Source organism: Odocoileus virginianus, chromosome 9, assembly GCF_023699985.2.
Source record: "Odocoileus virginianus isolate 20LAN1187 ecotype Illinois chromosome 9, Ovbor_1.2, whole genome shotgun sequence".
NCBI classification, from domain to species: Eukaryota; Metazoa; Chordata; class Mammalia; order Artiodactyla; family Cervidae; genus Odocoileus; species Odocoileus virginianus.
This window is the reverse complement of record NC_069682.1, coordinates 60303100-60323993: the sequence shown is the minus strand read 5'-3', so window position 1 is coordinate 60323993 and position 20894 is coordinate 60303100. Positions and strand designations below refer to the sequence as shown.

Here is a 20894-nt window from a genome sequence, read left to right as displayed (position 1 = left end):
CCTGGGGGCTGAGGGTGCTGGGGGTTGGAGTGGGATGAGGCTCTTAGGGTAGCCCAGGCATTGGGGTGGAGCCACATGGTGCACAGTAGGAGACCCCAAACTCTTTATTTTTTATTTATAATTGTTGGCCTCACCACGTTGCCTGTGGGATCTTAGTTCCCCGACCAGGGATCGAACTCTTGTCCTTGGCAGTGAAAGTGCAGAGTCCTAACCATTGAACCGCCAGGGAATTCCCTTAAAACTCTTTATTTTATTTTTTAAACTTTTTTAATTAAAATTTTTAGTCAAAAATTTTAATGAAAACTTTTAAATTTGATTTTTAAACTTTTAAAAATTAAAATGTTTCAATTAGAAATTTATTATTATTAAAAAAAGTATATGACATGTTGTGCCATGTGGCCAAAAAAATTTAGAAAAGGATACCAAACTCTTAATTATCTAAGGAAATTGTGCCTTTACCCAGGTGAACTTTGATGTGAGATAAACAGCAAATCTTGTCAATCCTGAGCATGGACTTCCTTCTTCTGGCCCGACAGATGGACCAGGTTATGAAAATAGGACTAATTAGTTCCCGAGAAGTCCAGCTGATTTGGGGGCAGAATGTTTCTAAATGAGGTGTCCTTGGGACAGACATCAGCAGGGGTCCCTGGTGGAGAGTTGTGATCTCTGGGTAAGGGACAGGGAATCGCATGTGTTGCGGATGAGGGGACGGAGGGCTGAGTGTGGGGCAGCGGAGTGCAGACCTCATGGTTTGGGGTCTGGGGTTTGGGGCATGGGAGTTGGCAGTATTGGGGCAGGGGGGCCAGGGAATGGAAGTTACGGATGATGGAGTCTCAGGGGGAGGGCATGAAGAGGCTCAGGTACAGGGAGTGCTCTCTGTTTTTTTGTTTGGTTTTTATTTTGGCCATACTGCCAGGCAAGTAAGATCTTAGTTTCCTGACCAGGGATTGAACCCACATCCCCTGCATTGGAAGTGCAGAGTCTTGACCCTGGACCACCAGGGAGGTCCCCAGGGAGTGCTGTTTGGATTAGGGATCCGATGAATACAGAGAGCGGATTGGTCTCGCAGGGGTAGTAAGAGGTGGGGCCCTAACATGGCTCCTCCCACAACAGGCACCAGGGGCAGCCCCTGGTGAGGTCTGTGCCAAGCTGGATGGAGCTCTTCCTGTGGCCAGGGCTGGGCAAGCAAGCCACGGCCTGCACTGCAGAGCTCCCCGTGGACCTGCTGCCTGAGCCCTCAGCTGGGCTGCCCCACAGCCTGTACCGGGACAGTGAGTGCAGGCCATGAGGCGGGCGGGCTGGCTCTCCATCTGCCCCAGGTGTGGGGCTAGATGCTCAGCTGGGGATTCGGAGGGGTCTAACGTCAGGGGCTCCAGTGGTCCCCGAGCCCACACTGCTCCTTCTTTCCCTACACCCCAGACTTCAGCTACTTCCAGCTCCGGGCCCACTTGTACCAGGCCCGAGGGGTGCTGGCAGCAGATGACAGTGGGCTCTCGGACCCCTTTGCTCAAGTCCTCATCTCTATGCAGTGCCAGACCACGTGGGGAAGGGCTGGGCTGGGAGGTGGGTGGTGGAGGGGCACTGGGAGACAAGGTGGATGGGAACTGAGCTTCTTCCAAGGCTTCCAGTCTCTCTTCTGCCCTCTATTTTCAGGTCGGGATGTTGGATCAGATTGCCCTGATTTAGGGGGTGGTGTAGAGCCAGAGGGTCTTAGGGGTGATGGGTTCTCCTGACACTAGCCGCTGTTACCGCCCTCCTTGCATGGCCCTCAAGGTCCTGGAGCAGAAGCTGAGCCCCCGTGGGGCGAACTCTTGGTGTTTGATCAGCTGATCATGGACAGGAGGAGGGAGCACCTGCAGGATGAGACCCCACTAGTGATTGTCAACGTCTTTGACCACAATAAGTTCGTGTGACCTGGGCCCCACCTGGGTTCCCACCCCCAAGGACCCTCCTCTCCTCGTCTCAATGCGCCTTGTCTGGGTTCCTGAGCCTCTTCTACTTTTGTCTTCACTGCTCTGCTCCCCTCAGGGCCCCCATGTGTTCCTGGGCAGGGCGCTGGCCGCCCCGAGGGTGAAGTTGATGGAGGACCTTTACCAACGTCCCGAACTGCCATTCTTGCCCCTGAGGAAGGGGCCCCAGGCAGTGGGGGAGCTCATCACCACCTTTGAGCTCACTGAACTGGACTACAGTAGCGGGCTTGAGGTCAGAGTGCTGGGGTCTAGTTGGGACACCCCGTGGACCGCTCCTGCAATTCCTCTAGGAGGATGCGGGCTGCAGGTCTGTCCTGGGCCACCTCACTGGACCTCCTGACTCCAGGGAACACTCCAAGTAGACCTTCCCTCGGTTCACCTTGCCGGGCCTCCAGCCCCAGAGAACCCAGGCTATGGGTTGATCCCCTTGCCTCAGACACCCATCTTCTCCCTGTACATGGCTGTTCGAGACAACCCCCTCCTGCCAATCCAGCCTTGCCAGGTTCCTCTGGATTTCTATCTCACCAGCAGTCCTCCATGTCTTTACCCTGAGTCTAGACTTCCCCTCCTCCTGCCTGATTCCCCTTTGAGCTCTGACCTCATCTCCCTGCCGCCCTCAGTGCCCAGTGATGTGGAGCCCCAGGACCTGACCCTCCTGGCTGAGCCCCTCTCTGGACACCTGTCCCTGCAGCCCCACGTGCACCTGGTGCTCAGGGATTTCCGTGTTGAGGTAGTGACCTCGCATTCTCCGCCTTCCCCCCATCTGGGTGTCCTTCAGTCAGGTCCAGGCCCCTGAATCTCCCACTTCCCAACTCCAGGTACTGTTCCGTGGTCTCAGGGGCCTTGGCCGCGTGCATCTGTTCAAGGTGGAGCAGCCCCAGGTGGTGCTGGAGGTGGCGGGGCGACGAGCGGAGTCCGAGGTCCTGGCCAGTCACCGTGAGAATCCCAATTTCACCGAGCTCGTCAAGCATCTGACGGTGGTGAGAACGTGGGCTGGGGCTAAGAAGTGCTGGGCTGAGAAATGGAATAGGGCAGTGAGATGGTGACTTCCTGGCTGGGTGTATTAGACTAATCCAGGGGTCACGAGGCTTTCTATAACGGGTGTATGTGCTGTGTGTACTCAGGTGCTCAGTTGTGTCTGACTCTTTCGTGACCCCACGGGCTGTAGCCCGCCAGGCTCCTCTGTCCATGGAATTTTTCAGGCAAGAATACTGAGAGTGGGTTGCCATTTCCTCCTCCAGGGGATCGTCCCAACCCAGGGGTTGAATCCACATCTTCTGTGTCTCCTGCCTTGCTGGTGGATTCTTTACCACTGAGCCACCAGGGACGCCCCTCTATAAAGGGCAAGTTAGTGAAGATGTTAGGCTCTGTGGGCTATACAGTCTCAGTTGCAATTACTCAACTCTGCTATTATACACAGTCTTAAGACAACAAGGAAATTAATGAGTATGACTGTTTCAAGAAAACTTTATTTACAAAAAGTGGCAACAGGCTAGACTTGGTTTACAGGCAATGATTAGCCGATCCCTGGATTAATCCATGAACTGGTGATGCTCTGTTGGCTCTATTGATTGAGTGGATTAGCTAAAAGTCATGAAATGTGAGTCTGAAGGAAACTGAGACGCCAGGGGTTAGAAAGATAAATATATTCTTTGCTTAATTTGTAATTACCATACTGTAGTGCGGACTTGGAGTCAAATTCTGGCAGTGTCACTTAAGTGCTTGTCAAATCACTTGTCTGATTTGAGCTTTGATTTGTCTGCTTGTTTGTTTGAAAAAGGGACAGAAGTGTGTTATGAGGAGCCAATGAAATAAAGGCTCTTTAATATTTATTTACTTATTTTTGGCAGCACTGGGTCTTCGTTGCTGTAAGCAGGCTTTTCTCTTGTTGCAGCAAGCAGCGGCTACTCTCTAGTTGTGGTGCCTGGGCTTCTCATTGCAGTGACTTCTCTCATTGCAGAGCTGTAGGGCACTTGGGCTTCAGTAGTTGCCGCACACGGGCTTAGATACCCCACGGCATGTAGAATCTTCCTGGATCAGGGATAGAACATGTATTCCCTGCATTAGCAGGTGGATTCTTAACCACTGGGTCACCAGGGAAGTCCTTAATGTTATTACTGATATGGTTAGATTTACCTTTGCCACTTTGCTATTTGTTTTCTATACATTTCATTTATTTTTTGTTCCTCCTTTACTGTTTTCCTTTGTATTAAATAGATATTTGTTAGTATACTACTTTAATTCCTTAGTTGGTATTTACTCAGTAGTTGCTTCAGGGATTACAGTATGCATACTGATTTTTCACCATCTGTTTCAGATTAATACTGATTTAGTTTCAGTAAAATAAAAATACTTTGCTCTATTATAACTCCATTTCTCTCTCTTTTGTGCTGTGATTGTCACATATATGTAAAATAAAACCAACAATAGAGTATTATAATTTGTTCCTCCTCCCCACTCAGGATCCACTGATAGAACAGAATTTCCGAGTTAAAGGGTATATATAATCTTGTGGTTCTAAATTTATATCAGCAAACTGAGTGTTTCTCCTTTACATAATAATAACAACAACCTCACCTTTCTGATAGTACTTTGTAGGCTCCATATTACTTTTGTATCTGTTGTGCCATGTGATACAATAGCCTTTCCAATCCAGGACTGTGTCCCCCTTTTAGCTGGGGAGTGGGTTGGGAAGGCAGTGAGTGACTCACCAGAGAGAACTCAGTGAGGCTGTGGACTTCAAATGCACATTCAGCTGCCTTGTTCTCTCACCAGTCTCTGCTGCGGCCTTTCCCTCCTCTCCAAGTCTGCAGAGATCCAGGTCCTCTCTCCCACCCCCAGGACTTGCCGGAGAAGCCTTACCTGCAGCCCCCTCTCAGCGTCCTGGTGATCAAGCGCCGGGCCTTTGGCCGCACGGTGCTTGTGGGGTCCCATGTTGTCCCCCACATGCTGAGATTCACTCTCTGGGGTCAAGAGGATGCCCCTGAGGAGCAAGAAGAGGAGGAGGCAGGGGACCTGGTCCCCAAGGAACCTCAAGGTAAGGGGCTCTCCCCATAGGGGCCGCCAGACAGAAGTCTTCATCTAATTCCTGGCTGAGATGGCTCCCAGAGATCTTCCAGTGGGACATGGAGTCTGATTTCTACTTGCCTGTCCTTCTCCTGGTGTCATTTGTCCCCTCTCAGGACAGAGGTCCCTGGACGCCTTCAGGGCCAACATGGGGACACCCAGACAGTTCCTGAAGGTGATGGAGTAGGGGGGATGGATGGAGAAGGGGCTGGCAGGGCTTGGGGTGGTGCTGGGCTAGCGGCGCTGAGTTCTCACTCCCCCAGGCTCCTCTGAAGAAGCTGCCTCTGGGAGGCCTCCTGAATCAAGGCCCAGGGCTGGAGGAGGACATCCCAGAGCCTGAAGAGCTTGACTGGTGGTCCAAGTACCATGCATCACTGCAGGAGCTCCAGGGCCAGGTGGGAGGAGGTGAAGGTGCTGGGGGTGGGAGCGGGGGAGCTGGAGGCAGAGGAGGGTGAATGGTAAGAAGAAGGATCTCATCAAACATGGAGCTCTACAGATTTTCAAAACTCTCTGTTACAGCCATCTTTGCTCATCTTTACCACAATTTGAGAAGTTGGGGATTATTAACTCCATTATCTAGAGCTGTGTTGTCCAACAGAAATATCATGTGAGCCACATATGCAATTTTAACTTTTGTAGCAGCCACATTTTTTAAAAAGTGAAAGGAACTGGTTGATTTTTAATAATATGTTTTATTAACCTAGTATATCTACAATAGCATTTCAAGAAGTAACTATCAAAAACAATTAATAAAAAAACCAATTAATAATGAAACAATTTACAGTGTTATTTTATACTAGTCTTTGACATCTAGTGTGTAGTTTACACTTGGAGCACAGCTCAGTTTGAACCAGCCACCTTTCAAGTGCTCAGCAGTTCCACATGTAACTGATGGTTACATATCAGGACTACATGATAAACTAAGGCTTTGAAAACACAAGTGGGCTTACCCAGTTGGAACTTGAACTGAAGTTTCCCACCTCCCTATCCTGGGAAAGAGGTATTAAAGGAGGTGAAGGGAAGGGAAGGATCTTTGACCTGCCCATTGATTTCAGGCCAACTTTGAGGAGGAGGAAATGGATGACCCTGGGGATTCAGGTAAGAGATGGGCTTTCTTGCTTTTCGTCTTTCCGTCTCCCTCCCTTTCCCAACACCATGCTTCTTTCTTTCTCTCTTGTTAAGATTTATTTATTTATTTTTGGCTGTGCTGGGTCCTCGTTGCTGCGTACAAGGCTTTCTCTAGTTGCAGCCACTGGGGGCTCCTCTTTCTTGTGGAGCACGGGCTGTGCACCCTGTGGCCCCTCTTGTTGAGGAGCACGGGCTGCTCACCCTGTGGCCCCTCTTGTTGAGGAGCACGGGCTGCTCACCCTGCGGCCCCTCTTGTTGAGGAGCACGGGCTGCTCACCCTGCGGCCCCTCTTGTTGAGGCGCACGGGCTGCTCACCGTGTGGCCCCTCTTGTTGAGGCGCATGGGCTGCTCACCCTGCGGCCCCTCTTGTTGTGGAGCACGGGCTGCTCACCCTGCGGCCCCTCTTGTTGAGGCGCACGGGCTGCTCATCTTGTGGCCCCTCTTGTTGTGGAGCACGGGCTGCTCACCCTGTGGCCCCTCTTGTTGAGGCGCACGGGCTGCTCACCGTGTGGCCCCTCTTGTTGAGGCGCACGGGCTGCTCACCCTGTGGCCCCTCTTGTTGAGGAGCACGGGCTGCTCACCCTGCGGCCCCTCTTGTTGAGGAGCATGGGCTGCTCACCCTGCGGCCCCTCTTGTTGTGGAGCACGGGCTGCTCACCCTGCGGCCCCTCTTGTTGAGGCGCACGGGCTGCTCACCGTGCGGCCCCTCTTGTTGAGGCGCACGGGCTGCTCACCGTGTGGCCCCTCTTGTTGAGGCGCACGGGCTGCTCACCCTGCGGCCCCTCTTGTTGTGGAGCACGGGCTGCTCACCCTGCGGCCCCTCTTGTTGAGGCGCACGGGCTGCTCATCTTGTGGCCCCTCTTGTTGTGGAGCACGGGCTGCTCACCCTGTGGCCCCTCTTGTTGAGGCGCACGGGCTGCTCACCCTGTGGCCCCTCTTGTTGAGGCGCACGGGCTGCTCACCCTGCGGCCCCTCTTGTTGAGGAGCACGGGCTGCTCACCCTGCGGCCCCTCTTGTTGAGGAGCACGGGCTGCTCACCCTGCGGCCCCTCTTGTTGTGGAGCACGGGCTGCTCACCCTGCGGCCCCTCTTGTTGAGGCGCACGGGCTGCTCACCGTGCGGCCCCTCTTGTTGAGGCGCACGGGCTGCTCACCCTGCGGCCCCTCTTGTTGTGGAGCACGGGCTGCTCACCCTGCGGCCCCTCTTGTTGAGGCGCACGGGCTGCTCACCCTGCGGCCCCTCTTGTTGAGGCGCACGGGCTGCTCACCCTGCGGCCCCTCTTGTTGAGGCGCACGGGCTGCTCACCCTGCGGCCCCTCTTGTTGAGGTGCACGGGCTGCTCACCGTGCGGCCCCTCTTGTTGAGGCGCATGGGCTGCTCACCCTGCGGCCCCTCTTGTTGAGGCGCATGGGCTGCTCACCCTGCGGCCCCTCTTGTTGAGGCGCATGGGCTGCTCACCCTGTGGCCCCTCTTGTTGAGGCGCACGGGTTGCTCATCTTGTGGCCCCTCTTGTTGTGGAGCACGGGCTGCTCACCCTGTGGCCCCTCTTGTGAGGAGCACGGGCTGCTCACCCTGCGGCCCCTCTTGTTGAGGCGCACGGGCTGCTCACCCTGCGGCCCCTCTTGTTGAGGCGCACGGGCTGCTCACCCTGCGGCCCCTCTTGTTGAGGCGCACGGGCTGCTCACCCTGCGGCCCCTCTTGTTGTGGAGCACGGGCTGCTCACCCTGCGGCCCCTCTTGTTGAGGCGCACGGGCTGCTCACCCTGCAGCCCCTCTTGTTGTGGAGCACGGGCTGCTCACCCTGTGGCCCCTCTTGTTGTGGAGCACGGGCTCTAGGCACATGGGCTTCAGCAGCTGCAGTATGCGGACTCAGTAGTTGTGATGCATGGGCTTAGCTGCTCCACGGCATGTGGGATCTTCCTGGACCAGGGATCAAATCTGCGTCCCCTGCATTGGCAGGTGATTTTGAACCACTAGATCACCAGTGAAGCCCCACACCAGTTTCTAATGGGGCCTTTCTGCTATTCCCAGATGGGGTTCACCCCATTTCTGTGGATGGGGAAGCGCACGACCAGAGTGAGCTTGAAGTCAAAGGCTCTGTGTCCCAGAAAAAAGCACTCGCCACTCTGAAGGTAACTGGGTGTTGGGAAGTTTGCTCCGATTCTGAAACATCGGGCTGTCACTGAGGCCCTTGCCTTTCAGATTTACAACACCATACTGGAGGAAGAGTTTGACCACTTTGAAGACTGGCTGAATGTATTCCCCTGTACCGTGGGCAGAGGGGTCAGGGTGGAGATGGAGAGGATGAAGGGTCTAGAAAGCTTGTGGGCAAGTTCAAGGTATGTTAGGGGGAGGAGTGGGGGACCAGGGAGCACAGACGGGGATGCAGGAGGAAGTCTCTCTTAGCAGTGTTTTTTCTGTCCCCCACTCCCATCCCACTCAGGACTCTTTCCTCATTTACCCAGAATCAGAGGCAGCGTCCTTGTCTGAGCCCCAGATCTCCAAGGGGATCCCATAGAACCAGCCCATCAAGCTCCTGGTTAGAGTATATGTTGTAAAGGTGAGCATCCATTGACCCTGCACGCCTCTGAGTCCAACAAAGGTAATGTACACAAAATCTACAGACAGAAGGGGTCGGAAGCTTTTCATTTTGGAAATCTTAGGCACAACATTAAGAGACTCCCCAAGGTTACACGACTTGCTCATGGCAGAACCTTAATTTACTGCCTAGATCTTCTGACTCCTTATTCATAGTTCTAGTCTCATATTAAAAGAATGGGGAGAGTAATTCCAGGAAGAGCACAACCCATAAAGCTTCGTGATGGCCTCCCACCAAAGCCTTTGTACAGGTCTTCCCATTGCTGCAGGATATTTTTTCATTTTTAAAAAGATCAATCATGTAATGAATTAACTATTTTTGGCTGCCCTGGGTCTTCACTGCTGTGAGAGGGGTTTCCTAGTTGCGGTGAATAGGGGCTACTCTTCACTGCGGTGCACAGGCTTCTCACTGCGGTGGCTTTTCTTGTTGCGGAGCACGGGTTTCGGTAGTCACAGCACGTGGGCTTAGGTGCTCCGTGGCATGTGGGATCTTCTCAGACCAGGGATTGAACTGTGTCCCCTGCATTGGCAAGTGGATTCTTAACCACTGGACCGTCAGGGTTTTCATACAGCACTCAGCAGGGCCCTGAAGTTTCTTTAAAGGCATCTCCGAGAATGAAGGGAGTGAGGGGGTTGCTACACATTTACTCCCAGCCCAGAGCAGATGCTGTACTTTTATCTAGTTTAAATATAGGGATTCTAAGATGTAACTTAAAGAAACATTCTGTGGCGCTCTTCTGCCATAATCTAAGCATCCTAGTGCATACTCTAGATAATGTGAATTACTTGGCTCTTTTTCCTCTAATGTTTCATGGGCAGGGACAATACAATATGTTCTGTATCTAATTATGATGGCTTCTTTTCTGTGAACATTTTTCTTTTTGTTTTTTGGTGTCTCTAGCCCTGAATACAAGCTGTAAAGAGGAACAGCTTTGCATCACCTAACTTTGGGCACGAAGCTTTGCTTTTTTAAAAAAGCATTTTTGTTTTCTTTTGGCTGAGCTGAATCTTCATTGCAGTGTGCAGGCTTCTCTAGTCATGTTGTGAGGGTGACATGTGGGATCTAGTTCCCTGACCAGGGATCGAATCTGGACCTCCTACATTGGAAGTGCAGAGTCTTAGCTACTGGACCACCAGGGAAGTCCCACTATGCTTTGTTTTGGGACTCAGCATCCTTATCTGTCTACAGGCAGGTAAGATATGCTGTCTTCGGAGCAATTGGAAAATCAAATGAGATGATGCCTCAGTAACTTGGTCTAGTTTGTTAGACTACTAGTAGACTAGACATACTAGTTTGGTAATTATCCTTATTTTATAGGTGTTTTTCTACCTGTGGAAAAGTCTAGACTCCCTTGGCCCACTCCCCTCTTCCTTCTGCTCCCACTTTCCATATCTCAGTCCCAACAGTACATTCATCCTAGACAATAGGAAAGAAGGTCCTTTCCCTTCTATTTATTTATTTATTGTTTTTCAAATTTTGGCTGCACTGGGTATTCATTGCAGTGTTCAGGCTTAGTTGCCCCACGGCATGTGGGATCTTAGTTCCCTGACCAGGGATTGAACCCTACATTGCAAGGTAGATTGTTAACCACTGCACCACCAGGGAAGTCCCTCCCTCCCTTCTATTTATATCATAAAACACCTGTTTCCTGAAGTCTCTGGAGACCTTGCAGTCATCTGGACCTTCTGCTTCTAACAGCATTGCAGCCTAGATGGTCTGAAATAATTTCCTGATACACTACATCTAGAAATGCTAGATAAACAGTCTTTTATACAAATGCTAAACTCACATGAAGGGGAATTCTCAATGGTCAAATGAGGAAACAGCAGGAATCCAGAACAAGCCCTGAAGTCAGATTCTCTTGAGATATATGGACCCCAAGGCTTAGGTTGTAATATTGAGCAGCCTATACAAGGTGGGAGACACAACTAAGACACTTGCATAAGGCAGGACCCAGGAAGGACTCTACTGTCAGTGAAAGGTGGTCAAGAGGAGGCCCACCCACTGGAAAAGGAGCCTGTAAATGGCCTGTCTCAGCCTCTGTTCCTGCTGGGTGAAACAGAAAAAATATCTTTTCTGAGGATTTATTATTAGAGTTTTGCCCTCACATTGATTTAGGACTTGAATTTTTTTAAAAAATGTATTTCTTTACTTAGCTGTGTCAGGTCTTAATTCGACATGCAGGATCTATGTTGTGTCATGTGGCATCTTCATGTTGTGGTACACAGACTCTAGTTGTGGTACACGGACTCTAGTTGTGGTGCATGGACTCTAGTTGTGGCACATGGACTTTAGTTGTGGTGCACGGACTCTAGTTGTGGTGCACGGACTCCAGTTGTGGCGCCCGGACTCTAGTTGTGGCGCACGGACTCTTAGTTGTGGCGCACGGACTCTAGTTGTGGCGCACGGACTGTAGTTGTGGCGCACGGACTCCAGTTGTGGCGCATGGACTCCAGTTGTGGCGCACGGACTGTAGTTGTGGTGCATGGACTCTAGTTGTGGCGCACGGACTCTAGTTGTGGTGCACGGACTCTAGTTGTGGCACATGGACTCTAGTTGTGATGCATGGACTCTAGTTGTGGCACATGGACTCTAGTTGTGATGCATGGACTCTAGTTGTGGTGCATGGACTCTTGTTGTGATGCATGGACTCTAGTTGTGGCACATGGACTCTAGTTGTGGCGCACGGACTCTAGTTGTGGCGCACGGACTCTAGTTGTGATGCATGGACTCTAGTTGTGGCACATGGACTCTAGTTGTGGCGCACGGACTCTAGTTGTGGCGCACGGACTCTAGTTGTGGCGCACGGACTCTAGTTGTGGCGCATGGACTCTAGTTGTGGTGCACGGACTCTAGTTGTGGTACACGGACTCTAGTTGTGGTACACGGACTCTAGTTGTGGCACATGGACTCTAGTTGTGGCGCACGGACTCTAGTTGTGGTGCACGGACTCTTAGTTGTGGCGCACGGACTCTAGTTGTGGTGCACGGACTCTAGTTGTGGTGCACGGACTCTAGTTGTGGCGCACGGACTCTAGTTGTGGTGCACGGACTCTTAGTTGTGGCGCACGGACTCTAGTTGTGGTGCACGGACTCTAGTTGTGGCGCACGGACTCTAGTTGTGGTGCACGGACTCTAGTTGTGGTGCACGGACTCTTAGTTGTGGCGCACGGACTCTAGTTGTGGCGCACGGACTCTAGTTGTGGCGCACGGACTCTAGTTGTGGCACATGGACTCTAGTTGTGATGCATGGACTCTAGTTGTGGTGCATGGACTCTAGTTGTGGTGCACGGACTCTTAGTTGTGGCGCACGGACTCTAGTTGTGGTGCACGGACTCTTAGTTGTGGCGCACGGACTCTAGTTGTGGTGCACGGACTCTAGTTGTGGTGCACGGACTCTAGTTGTGGCGCACGGACTCTAGTTGTGGTGCACGGACTCTTAGTTGTGGCGCACGGACTCTAGTTGTGGTGCACGGACTCTAGTTGTGGCGCACGGACTCTAGTTGTGGCACATGGACTCTAGTTGTGGTACACGGACTCTAGGTGTGGCGCACGGACTCTAGTTGTGATGCATGGACTCTAGTTGTGGTGCACGGACTCTTAGTTGTGGTGCACGGACTCTAGTTGTGGCGCACGGACTCTAGTTGTGGCGCACGGACTCTAGTTGTGGTGCACGGACTCTTAGTTGTGGCGCACGGACTCTAGTTGTGGCGCACGGACTCTAGTTGTGGCGCACGGACTCTAGTTGTGGTGCACGGACTCTTAGTTGTGGCGCACGGACTCTAGTTGTGGCGCACGGACTCTAGTTGTGGCACATGGACTCTAGTTGTGGTGCACGGACTCTAGTTGTGGCGCACGGACTCTAGTTGTGGTGCACAGGCTCAGTAGCTGCAGCACATGGGCTTAGGTGCTCTGCAGCATATGTGATCTTAGGTCCCTGACCAGGGATCCAATCCATGTCCCTTACATTGCAAGGTGAATTTTTAACCACAGGACCACCAGGGAAATCCCTAAGACTCGAGATTTTATTGTCTGCATAATCCAGAAAATTCAAAGCTGAGAAATTGGTTTAACGTGGTCCCAAATCAGGCTTCACAGACTCCAGAGATTTAGATAACCAAATTTGGGTTCGCAATCCTAAATGACAATCTATGTAAGAAAACAATCATCTATAAAAATAAATGGAAAAAAAAAAAAGAAAACAATCATCGGGAAAAATTGTGAGAAAGAAATAACACAAAGGAGAATTAAATTTCTAAAGGCTTTGGATGTTAGAATTTTCAAATATTAAAATACAAAACAGCTGTTTAAAATTATTTCACAGGCAGAGAACAAAAGGCTATAGAAATTGACTGGGCAGGACTTCCCTGGTGAACCAGTGGCTAAGACTCTGTCCTTCCAGTGCAGGGGGACCGGGTTTGATCTCTGATCAAGGATCTAGATCCCACAGGCTGCAATTAAGACCCAGTGCAGCCAAATAAATAATAAATAATAATTTTAAAAATTTGCTGGGCAGTTTTGAAAACAAGGGCTTTCCTGGTGGCTCAGCTGGTAAAGAATCCACTTGCAATGCAGGAGACCTGGGTTTGATCCCTGGGTTGGGAAGATCCCCTGGAGAAGGGAATGGTTACCCACTCCAGTATTCTGGCCTGGAGAATTCCCTGGACCACAGTCCATGGAGGCCCTGAGAGTCATACATGACTGAGAGACTTTCACTTTCACTTTTCACTTTCCCTTTGAAAATAATAAAATTTCTAAAGCTGGAGTGCCATTAAAAATCAAATGTAATTTTAAATTTTATTTTAAAAATTTATTATTTATTTTGGCTGTCCTGGGTCTTCTTTGCAACATGCAGTACTTTGCGGCATGTGAGCTTAGTTGCAGTATGTGGGATCTTAGTTCTCCAACCAGGGATTGATCCTGTCCTCCCTGCACTTGCAGCGCAGAATCTTATGCACTGGACCACCAGGGAAGTCTCCAAATCAAATCTTATTAAATGCACATACATAGCAGAATGGGTGAATAAACTATGGTAAGGCTACACACCAGTGTACTATGCAGCTGTAAAAAGAATGAAGAAGGTCTCTGAACTAAGGTGGAGTGATTTCCAAGACACAGTATAAAGTGAAAAAAGCAGAATACAAAAGAGTACCTACAGTGTACCACTCTCCATGTAAGAAAGAAAAAGATCCAAGGAATTTACATAGTTGTTCCTCTGTGAACCAGAAATACCAGAAGAATAAACTAGAAACTAAAGGGGCTGATTTACCTAAGAGTGTGGATGGTTAAGGAGTGGAAAGAAAGGAAGAATGCAATTCAAGCAGTGTAGTGTGTACTATAAGCCAGGCACAAGGCTAAGGGTTGCTACCCTGGAATTAAAAAGCTAATTCTAAAATTTCAATGGAAGAACAAAGTGCCAAGAGTAGTCAAGGCAATTTTGAAGAACAATATAGGAAGACAAGAATTCTTATAAGCTATGGTAATTAAGGCAGTGTGGTTTTGGCATGGGAACAGATGATTAGGCCAATGGGACAGGGTAGAAGTTAAAAAAAAAAAGAAAACAAAAACAGACACAGGGAATTCCCTGCTGGTCCAGTGGTTAGGACTCCATGCTTCCACTGCTGAGAGTCCAGATTTGATCTCTGGTTGGGGAACTAAGATCCTGCAAGCTGCTCATCTTGACCAAAGGGAAAGAAAAAAAACACAACAGACCTAGAAATTTACATCAGAGTTGGCACTGCAGATCATTTTGGGGGAAAATGAGACTGTTCTGTAAGTGGTCCCATGAAGATGGATTATTTGTGTGGAAAAAATAAAATGAAATTCTTAACTTATAGCATCCACAAAAAAATCCAGCCAAATCTGATATTTGATTGTGAAAAGCAAAACTATAGGGAAATATTAAGATTTCTTTATGATCATGGGTGGGGGGAAGTTTTCCTAAATTAGGGAATAAAATAATACATGTGACTTCATTCAGACTAAACTTCTAGGCATCGATAGACATGTTCGATTAAATGACAGCCAAAACACAGGCTGGGTCAAATATTTACCCTATGCATAATCAATAAAGGGCTAGTGTCTACAATATGCTTAAGTAACTCCTGCAAATCTGTAAGAAGACCAAAAAGAAAAATTGAGAAAAAAATATGAAAAGGGAATTAACTGAAGAAGAAATTCCAATGTCAATAAACATATTAACAAGTCTTACAGCTTAGGACTCCCCTGGCGGTCCAGTGGTTAAAACTCTGTGCTTCCAATGTGGGGGTTGGGAGGGTGGGAGGTGGTGAGGGTTCGACTGATCATTGGTCGGGGAACTAAGATCCCACAGGCTGTGCAGTTCAATCAAAGAAACAAAACAAAACAACAAGGAAACCTGCACCTTAATTGTAATCTGACAGGCAAATGATTGAAACCGTGAGACATTTCCCTCCCTTTGAGTGGCAAGATTAGACAGGGGCTGGGCAGCCGTAGAACTCTACCACAGTGCTGGTAGAAGGAGGCATTAGTTTTTTTTGCTGCTGCAGCCAGTTACCGCAGACTTACCGTCTATCTGTCATCTTACTGTTCGGAAGAGCAGAAATCCAAAACAGGTTGCAGTGGGTTGAAATCAAGGTGTTGGCCCAACTGCCTTTCTTCTACAGGCTCTGGCAATCATTTGCTTGTCCTTTTGACCTTCTACAGGCGGCCTGTGTATCTTGGCTCATGACCTCTTCCTCCATCTTCAAAACCAGCAGCGGAGAACCTTCAAATCTCTCTCCCTGAGTCTCTCATCTCCCTCTTTCACTTATAAAAACCATTGTGATTATATTGGACTCACCTGGGTAATCTAGGCTACTTCCTTCGTCTTGTGATCTTTAATCCCACCTGCAAGTTCTCTTTTACTATGTAAAGTAAGATATTCATAGGTTCAGGGATACTTGGACACCTTGTGGGGTGCTTTTTTCTGCCTGCCACAGAATGTAAATTGTTATAACAACTTTGGAGAACAGTTTGTAGTAAGATGTACAATATGTTGTCAAATGGAAGATTCTCATAGCCAATACCCAGTAATTATGCTTCTAGATAAAATCTTAGAAAAATTTTCACATAATGTGTCTAAGAAAACATATATGCTCATTCTAGTAGTATTTGTGATAATAACAAATTTAGAAATAACCTAAAATGTTCCTAAATAGGAGAGAGAGTGTGTGTATCAGTCATATAACAAATACTACAGTTAAACTGAACGAACTACAGTAACATGTATCAATAAGGATACATCTCCCAACAGAAATTTGGATGAGGTAAGCAAGTTTGCTGATTCCCAGTCTGTGGAAGGTGGCACCAATGGGGCGTTTCCCCTTCCTTTTCCTGAAAATCACCCCCAAACAAGAACAATTAACAAAAACTCTGAGTTCCAATTATGCTGAAATCAGAGCTTTAAAACTGCAAACCACCAGGGCAGCTGAAGAGCCTCCAAGAGCCATGCAGATGGAGTCATGTTCATGAAGGAAGGGAGAGAGGACATCACTCATCAGAGCTCAAGGCCAGCAGAGTCTGTGTCTCAAGGGGGAAGAGCGCACCCTGAGCATTAAAGCTAGCATCACTCACCAAAAGCTAAAAATGCTGGATCAAATTTTAAAGACGTCTTAAAATTTAAAAAAAAAATTCATTGAATCATAGTTGATTTACAGTGTGTTAATTTCTGATGTAAAGCAAAGTGATTATACATATATATATGTTATACATATATATGTGTTATATACACATATATATATACATATGTATATATGTATATATATGTATATAAGTGAAAGTGAAGTCGCTCAGTCGTGTCTGACTCTTTGCAACCCTGTGGACTGTAGCCTACAAGGCTCCTCCGTCCATGGGATTCTCCAGGCAAGAAGACGCTTTAACCTCTGAGCCACCAGGGAAGCCCTATATGTATATATGTATATGTATATGTATATATACATATACATATGTATACACATATATGTATGTATATACATATGCATGTTATACATACACATATATACATATGTATGTATGTATGTATGTTATAAGAGCACATATATAATTTTAAAGACATCTTAAAATTAAAAAAATTCATTGAATCATAGTTGATTTACAATGTTGTGTTAATTTCTGATGTAAAGCAAAGTGATTATACATATATACATATGTTATACATATATGTATATACACATATATGCTATACATATATACATATATATTATACATATGTATATATGCATGTATACACATTATACATGTATATATGTATGTATATGTTATACACACACACATATATTCCTTTTCATGTGTCCATATGATTTATCACAGGATATTGAATATAGTTCCCTGTGCTATACAGTAAGACCTTGTTGTTTATCCATCCTACATCCTACATATAATAATTCGCATCTACTAATTCCCAATTCCCAACCCATCCTTTCCCCGCCTCCTCCCCCTTGGCAACCACAAGTCTGTTCTCTATGTCTGTGAATCTGTTTCTGTCTCATAATTAAGTTCATTTGTGTCATCTTTTAGATTCCACATATAAGGGGTATCATATGGTATTTGTCTTTCTCTTTCTGACTTCACTTAATATGGCAATCTCTAGCTCTATCCATGTTGCAGCAAATAGCATTATTTCATTATTTTTTTATGCTGAATTGTATTCCATTGTGTGTGTGTGTGTGTGTGTGTGTGTGTATCATATCTTCTTTATCCATTCATCTGTCAATGGAAATTTAGGTTGTTTCCATGTCTTGGTTATTGTGAATAGTGCTGCTATGAACACACGAGTGCATATATCTTTTTTATTGTTGCTATATTTTCTCTATTTCTTTTTGGCCATGACAAGAGGCGTGCAAGATCTTATTTCCTTGACCAAGGACTGAACCTTTGCTCCCTGTAGTGGAATCAGAGTCCTAACCACTGGACTGCAGAGAATTCCCTGTATCTTTCTGAAGTAGTTTTTTTCTGGTATATGCCCAGGAGTGGGATTGCTGGATCATATCGCAACTCTATTTTTGTTTTTTGAGAAACTTCCATACTTCAAAAACATCTTTTAAATGCAATGTTGAGCTTCCAAGAAAGTAAGAGATTTTAGAGTAGGAAAAAACCCCAAGTAAAAGCAGGAACTGCTTTAAAATGCACCCACGGTTTTGTTATTATCCACGTATGGTGAAGCCGACAGATCAGATGGCTGCCATTGAAAAGATTGTTGTTTCGGTTTTCTAGAGGTGGGGCAGGCTGTGCCTTGCAGGGTTACCCAGGAAAACATGGTGGCCAGACCAAAGGCAGAAGGAACAAGGGAAGCATGAGGGCCAGAGCCTTTGTTTTGTGTGTGTGTGTGTGTGTGTGTGTGTGTGTGTGTGTGTGTGTGATGGAAAGGCAGGTCAAGACAGCATAAGCAGGCTTATGACTGGCTAGTTTGAATAATTCCTACGTGCTTTTAAGGTACAGTAGTTGTCTAACTGTCTCTAGCTGTCTGAACCTGGCCATGGGGATGATAAAAGCAGAGGAATATTACTTTCTAGAATATAAAGGCCAGATAGAGGAGGTGGCTGGATGATGTATGGGGTCTGGATTAGTTGGTTTGTATATGAAAAGTACTCTGGCAAATGTGTTGCTTGCTAACTCTAGGAATTAGTAGCCCTGGCAGGGGCAGTCTCTCCAGGGTCAGTACAGCCCCAGATACCAGAGAGACCCCCTCTTCCTCATGGCAGGCAGTGAGGACAGAAGACGAAATCCTGAGGCCACCTGGAGCCCGCACACCTACACCTTCAGCATAAGGATGAACAAAGATAGGAACTTGCAAGGCAGAAGGAGACACCAAGGAAGCTTGCCTGTCTTAACTCTGGCATTGGTTAGAGGGGAAAAGTCTCCCTAAGCATCCACCACCACAGTCTGCATTCTCACCTCTGATGTAATCCCCACAACCTCAATTAGAAGATTTCATTCATTCGTTCATTTACCTGTTTATTGTTTTTGGTTGCTATGGGCCTTTGTTGTTGCGAGAGGGCTTTCTCTAGTTGAGGTGCCCAGGCTCCTCATTGTGGTGGCTTCTCTTGTTGCGGAGCGTGGGATCTAGGCGCGAGGGCTTCAGTAGTTGCAGCACTCGGGCTCAGTAGTTGCGGCGTGTGGGCTCCAGGGCGAGAGGGCTTGGAGGATTTAATTTAAAGTGGCTGCAGGTTGGTAGTTTGCCTAGGGAACTGGCAGGAGTGAAAACAAACCCTCTTTGGCAGAGAACACCCACAACAAGCCCTCAGCATGAGTCATACCAAATATGAGTCGTGATTAAAAAGTACCAAAAGAAAAAGAGAAAGACCATCAGGAGTAAGAATTAGCAAAAATAACAACAGATTCAGACCCCAAGTCCACTGATATTGGAATGACTAGATAGAGAATATGAAATGTTTAAAGAAATAGAATGAAATTAAAATGAGCAAGGAACGAGAGACCATTGCAAATAAACAGCAAGTTTGAAGGACCAGTTAGAATGTTTAGAAATTAGAAATGTAATACTGAAAATTAAAAACTCAATGATGGAGCAAAAGATTTGAAGTCATTTCACAAAAGCAAATATATATATACAAGGCTAAGAAGCACACTCAAAAGTGAAAAAGAAAGCTCAACATGCTTCATCAGCAGGGAAACACAAATTAAACCCCAATGAGCTTAAATTTTACATGCATGAGAATAACAAAAATAAAAAAGATTGACAATACCAAATGCTGGGAAAGATGAGGAGCAACTGGAACTCTGCTGTGTATAAATTCTATTTCAGTAATTTATGCATAAGTTATGTATTTACTCAATTACATAGTTTTCAAAAACAGAAAAAGTAAGTTTACTACATACAGTTTAAACCATGAAAGATCATGCTATATATTGCTTAGGGATGCATGTATATGTAACAGAAGTATTTTTTCTTTTTGTGTGTGTGTGTGAGAAACCCCAATTAAAAAACCCCAAATAAAGAGTTCTCCCTACTTTAAAGATGGAAAGGGAATTAAATCCGGTCACGTACTCAAGAGACATTTGTCGGTAGTGTTTTATTTATGAAGCTGGGCACACACATGCTCATTGTATTATTTTTTTATTTAGCTAAAATATTCTTAATTTAACAAAAAAAACCTTCCCTGGTGGTCCAGTGGTTAAGAACCCACCTTGTGATGCAGGGGACACCAGTTTGACCCCTGGTCCTGGAAGAGCCCACATGCCGTGGAGCAGCTAAGCCGGCTGCCACAGCTCCTGAGCCTATGTGCTGCAACTCCTGAAGCCTACACACCCTACAGCCGGGCTCCCCCACAAGAGAAGCTGCTGTAGTGAGAAGCAGTGAGAAGCCCAAGCCCCACAAGGAAAAGTAGCTTCCCCTCACAGCACAGAGAAATTGGTGTGCCCAGCAACCAAGACCCAGTGCAGCCAAAAATAAAAAATAAATTAAAAACAAAACAAAAAAGGGATAAAAAGTAAAATAAAGTAAAAGTAAAATGAAAGTAAAATGTGCTCATTGTGAAAGAGTGAAACTCAAACGATATGGAAAGTTATGAATTGAATAGTAAGTCCCTTATACAATGAGAAACTTTACTTTGGGGGGCTCCAAAATCACTGCAGATGGTGACTGCAGCCATGAAATTAAAAGACGCTTGCTCCTTGGAAGAAAAGCTATGATCATCCTAGACAGCATATTAAAAAGCAGAGACATTAGGTTGCAAACAAAAGTCCATCTAGTCAAAGCTATGGTTTTTCCAGTAGTCACGTATGGATGTGAGAATTGGATTATAAAGAAAGCTGAGCACCGAAGAATTGATGCTTTTGAACCGTGGTGTTGGAGAAGACTCTTGAGAGTCCCTTGGCCTGCAAGGAGATCAAACCAGTCAATCCTAAAGGAAATCAGTCCTGAATATTCATTGGAGGGACTGATGCTGAAGCTGAAACTTCAGTGTTTTGGCCACCTGATGTGAAGGACTGGCTCACTAGAAAAGACCCTGATGCTGCAAAAGATTGAAGGCGGGAGGAGAAGGGGACGACAGAGGATGAGATAGTTGGATGGTATCGCTGACCCAATGGACATAAGTTTGAGCAAGCTGAGTTGGTGATGGACAGGGAGGCCTGGTGTGCTGCAGTCCATGGGGTCGCA

General features: G+C 47.2%; 1 protein-coding gene across 1 annotated transcript in view; it reads left to right on the top strand.

The window, feature by feature from the left end:
• LOC110137577 (fer-1-like protein 4) overlaps positions 1 to 20894 on the top strand; it is a 40795-nt gene that overhangs the window by 13673 nt on the left and 6228 nt on the right. The window contains 16 exon segments of the mRNA XM_070472574.1: positions 1114 to 1155; positions 1157 to 1271; positions 1420 to 1550; positions 1774 to 1795; positions 1798 to 1907; positions 2029 to 2201; positions 2583 to 2700; positions 2789 to 2950; positions 4812 to 5007; positions 5153 to 5211; positions 5300 to 5431; positions 6092 to 6134; positions 8192 to 8292; positions 8363 to 8423; positions 8426 to 8499; positions 8604 to 8720. Of these exon segments, the coding sequence (XP_070328675.1) occupies positions 1114 to 1155; positions 1157 to 1271; positions 1420 to 1550; positions 1774 to 1795; positions 1798 to 1907; positions 2029 to 2201; positions 2583 to 2700; positions 2789 to 2950; positions 4812 to 5007; positions 5153 to 5211; positions 5300 to 5431; positions 6092 to 6134; positions 8192 to 8292; positions 8363 to 8423; positions 8426 to 8499; positions 8604 to 8720 (1656 nt within the window).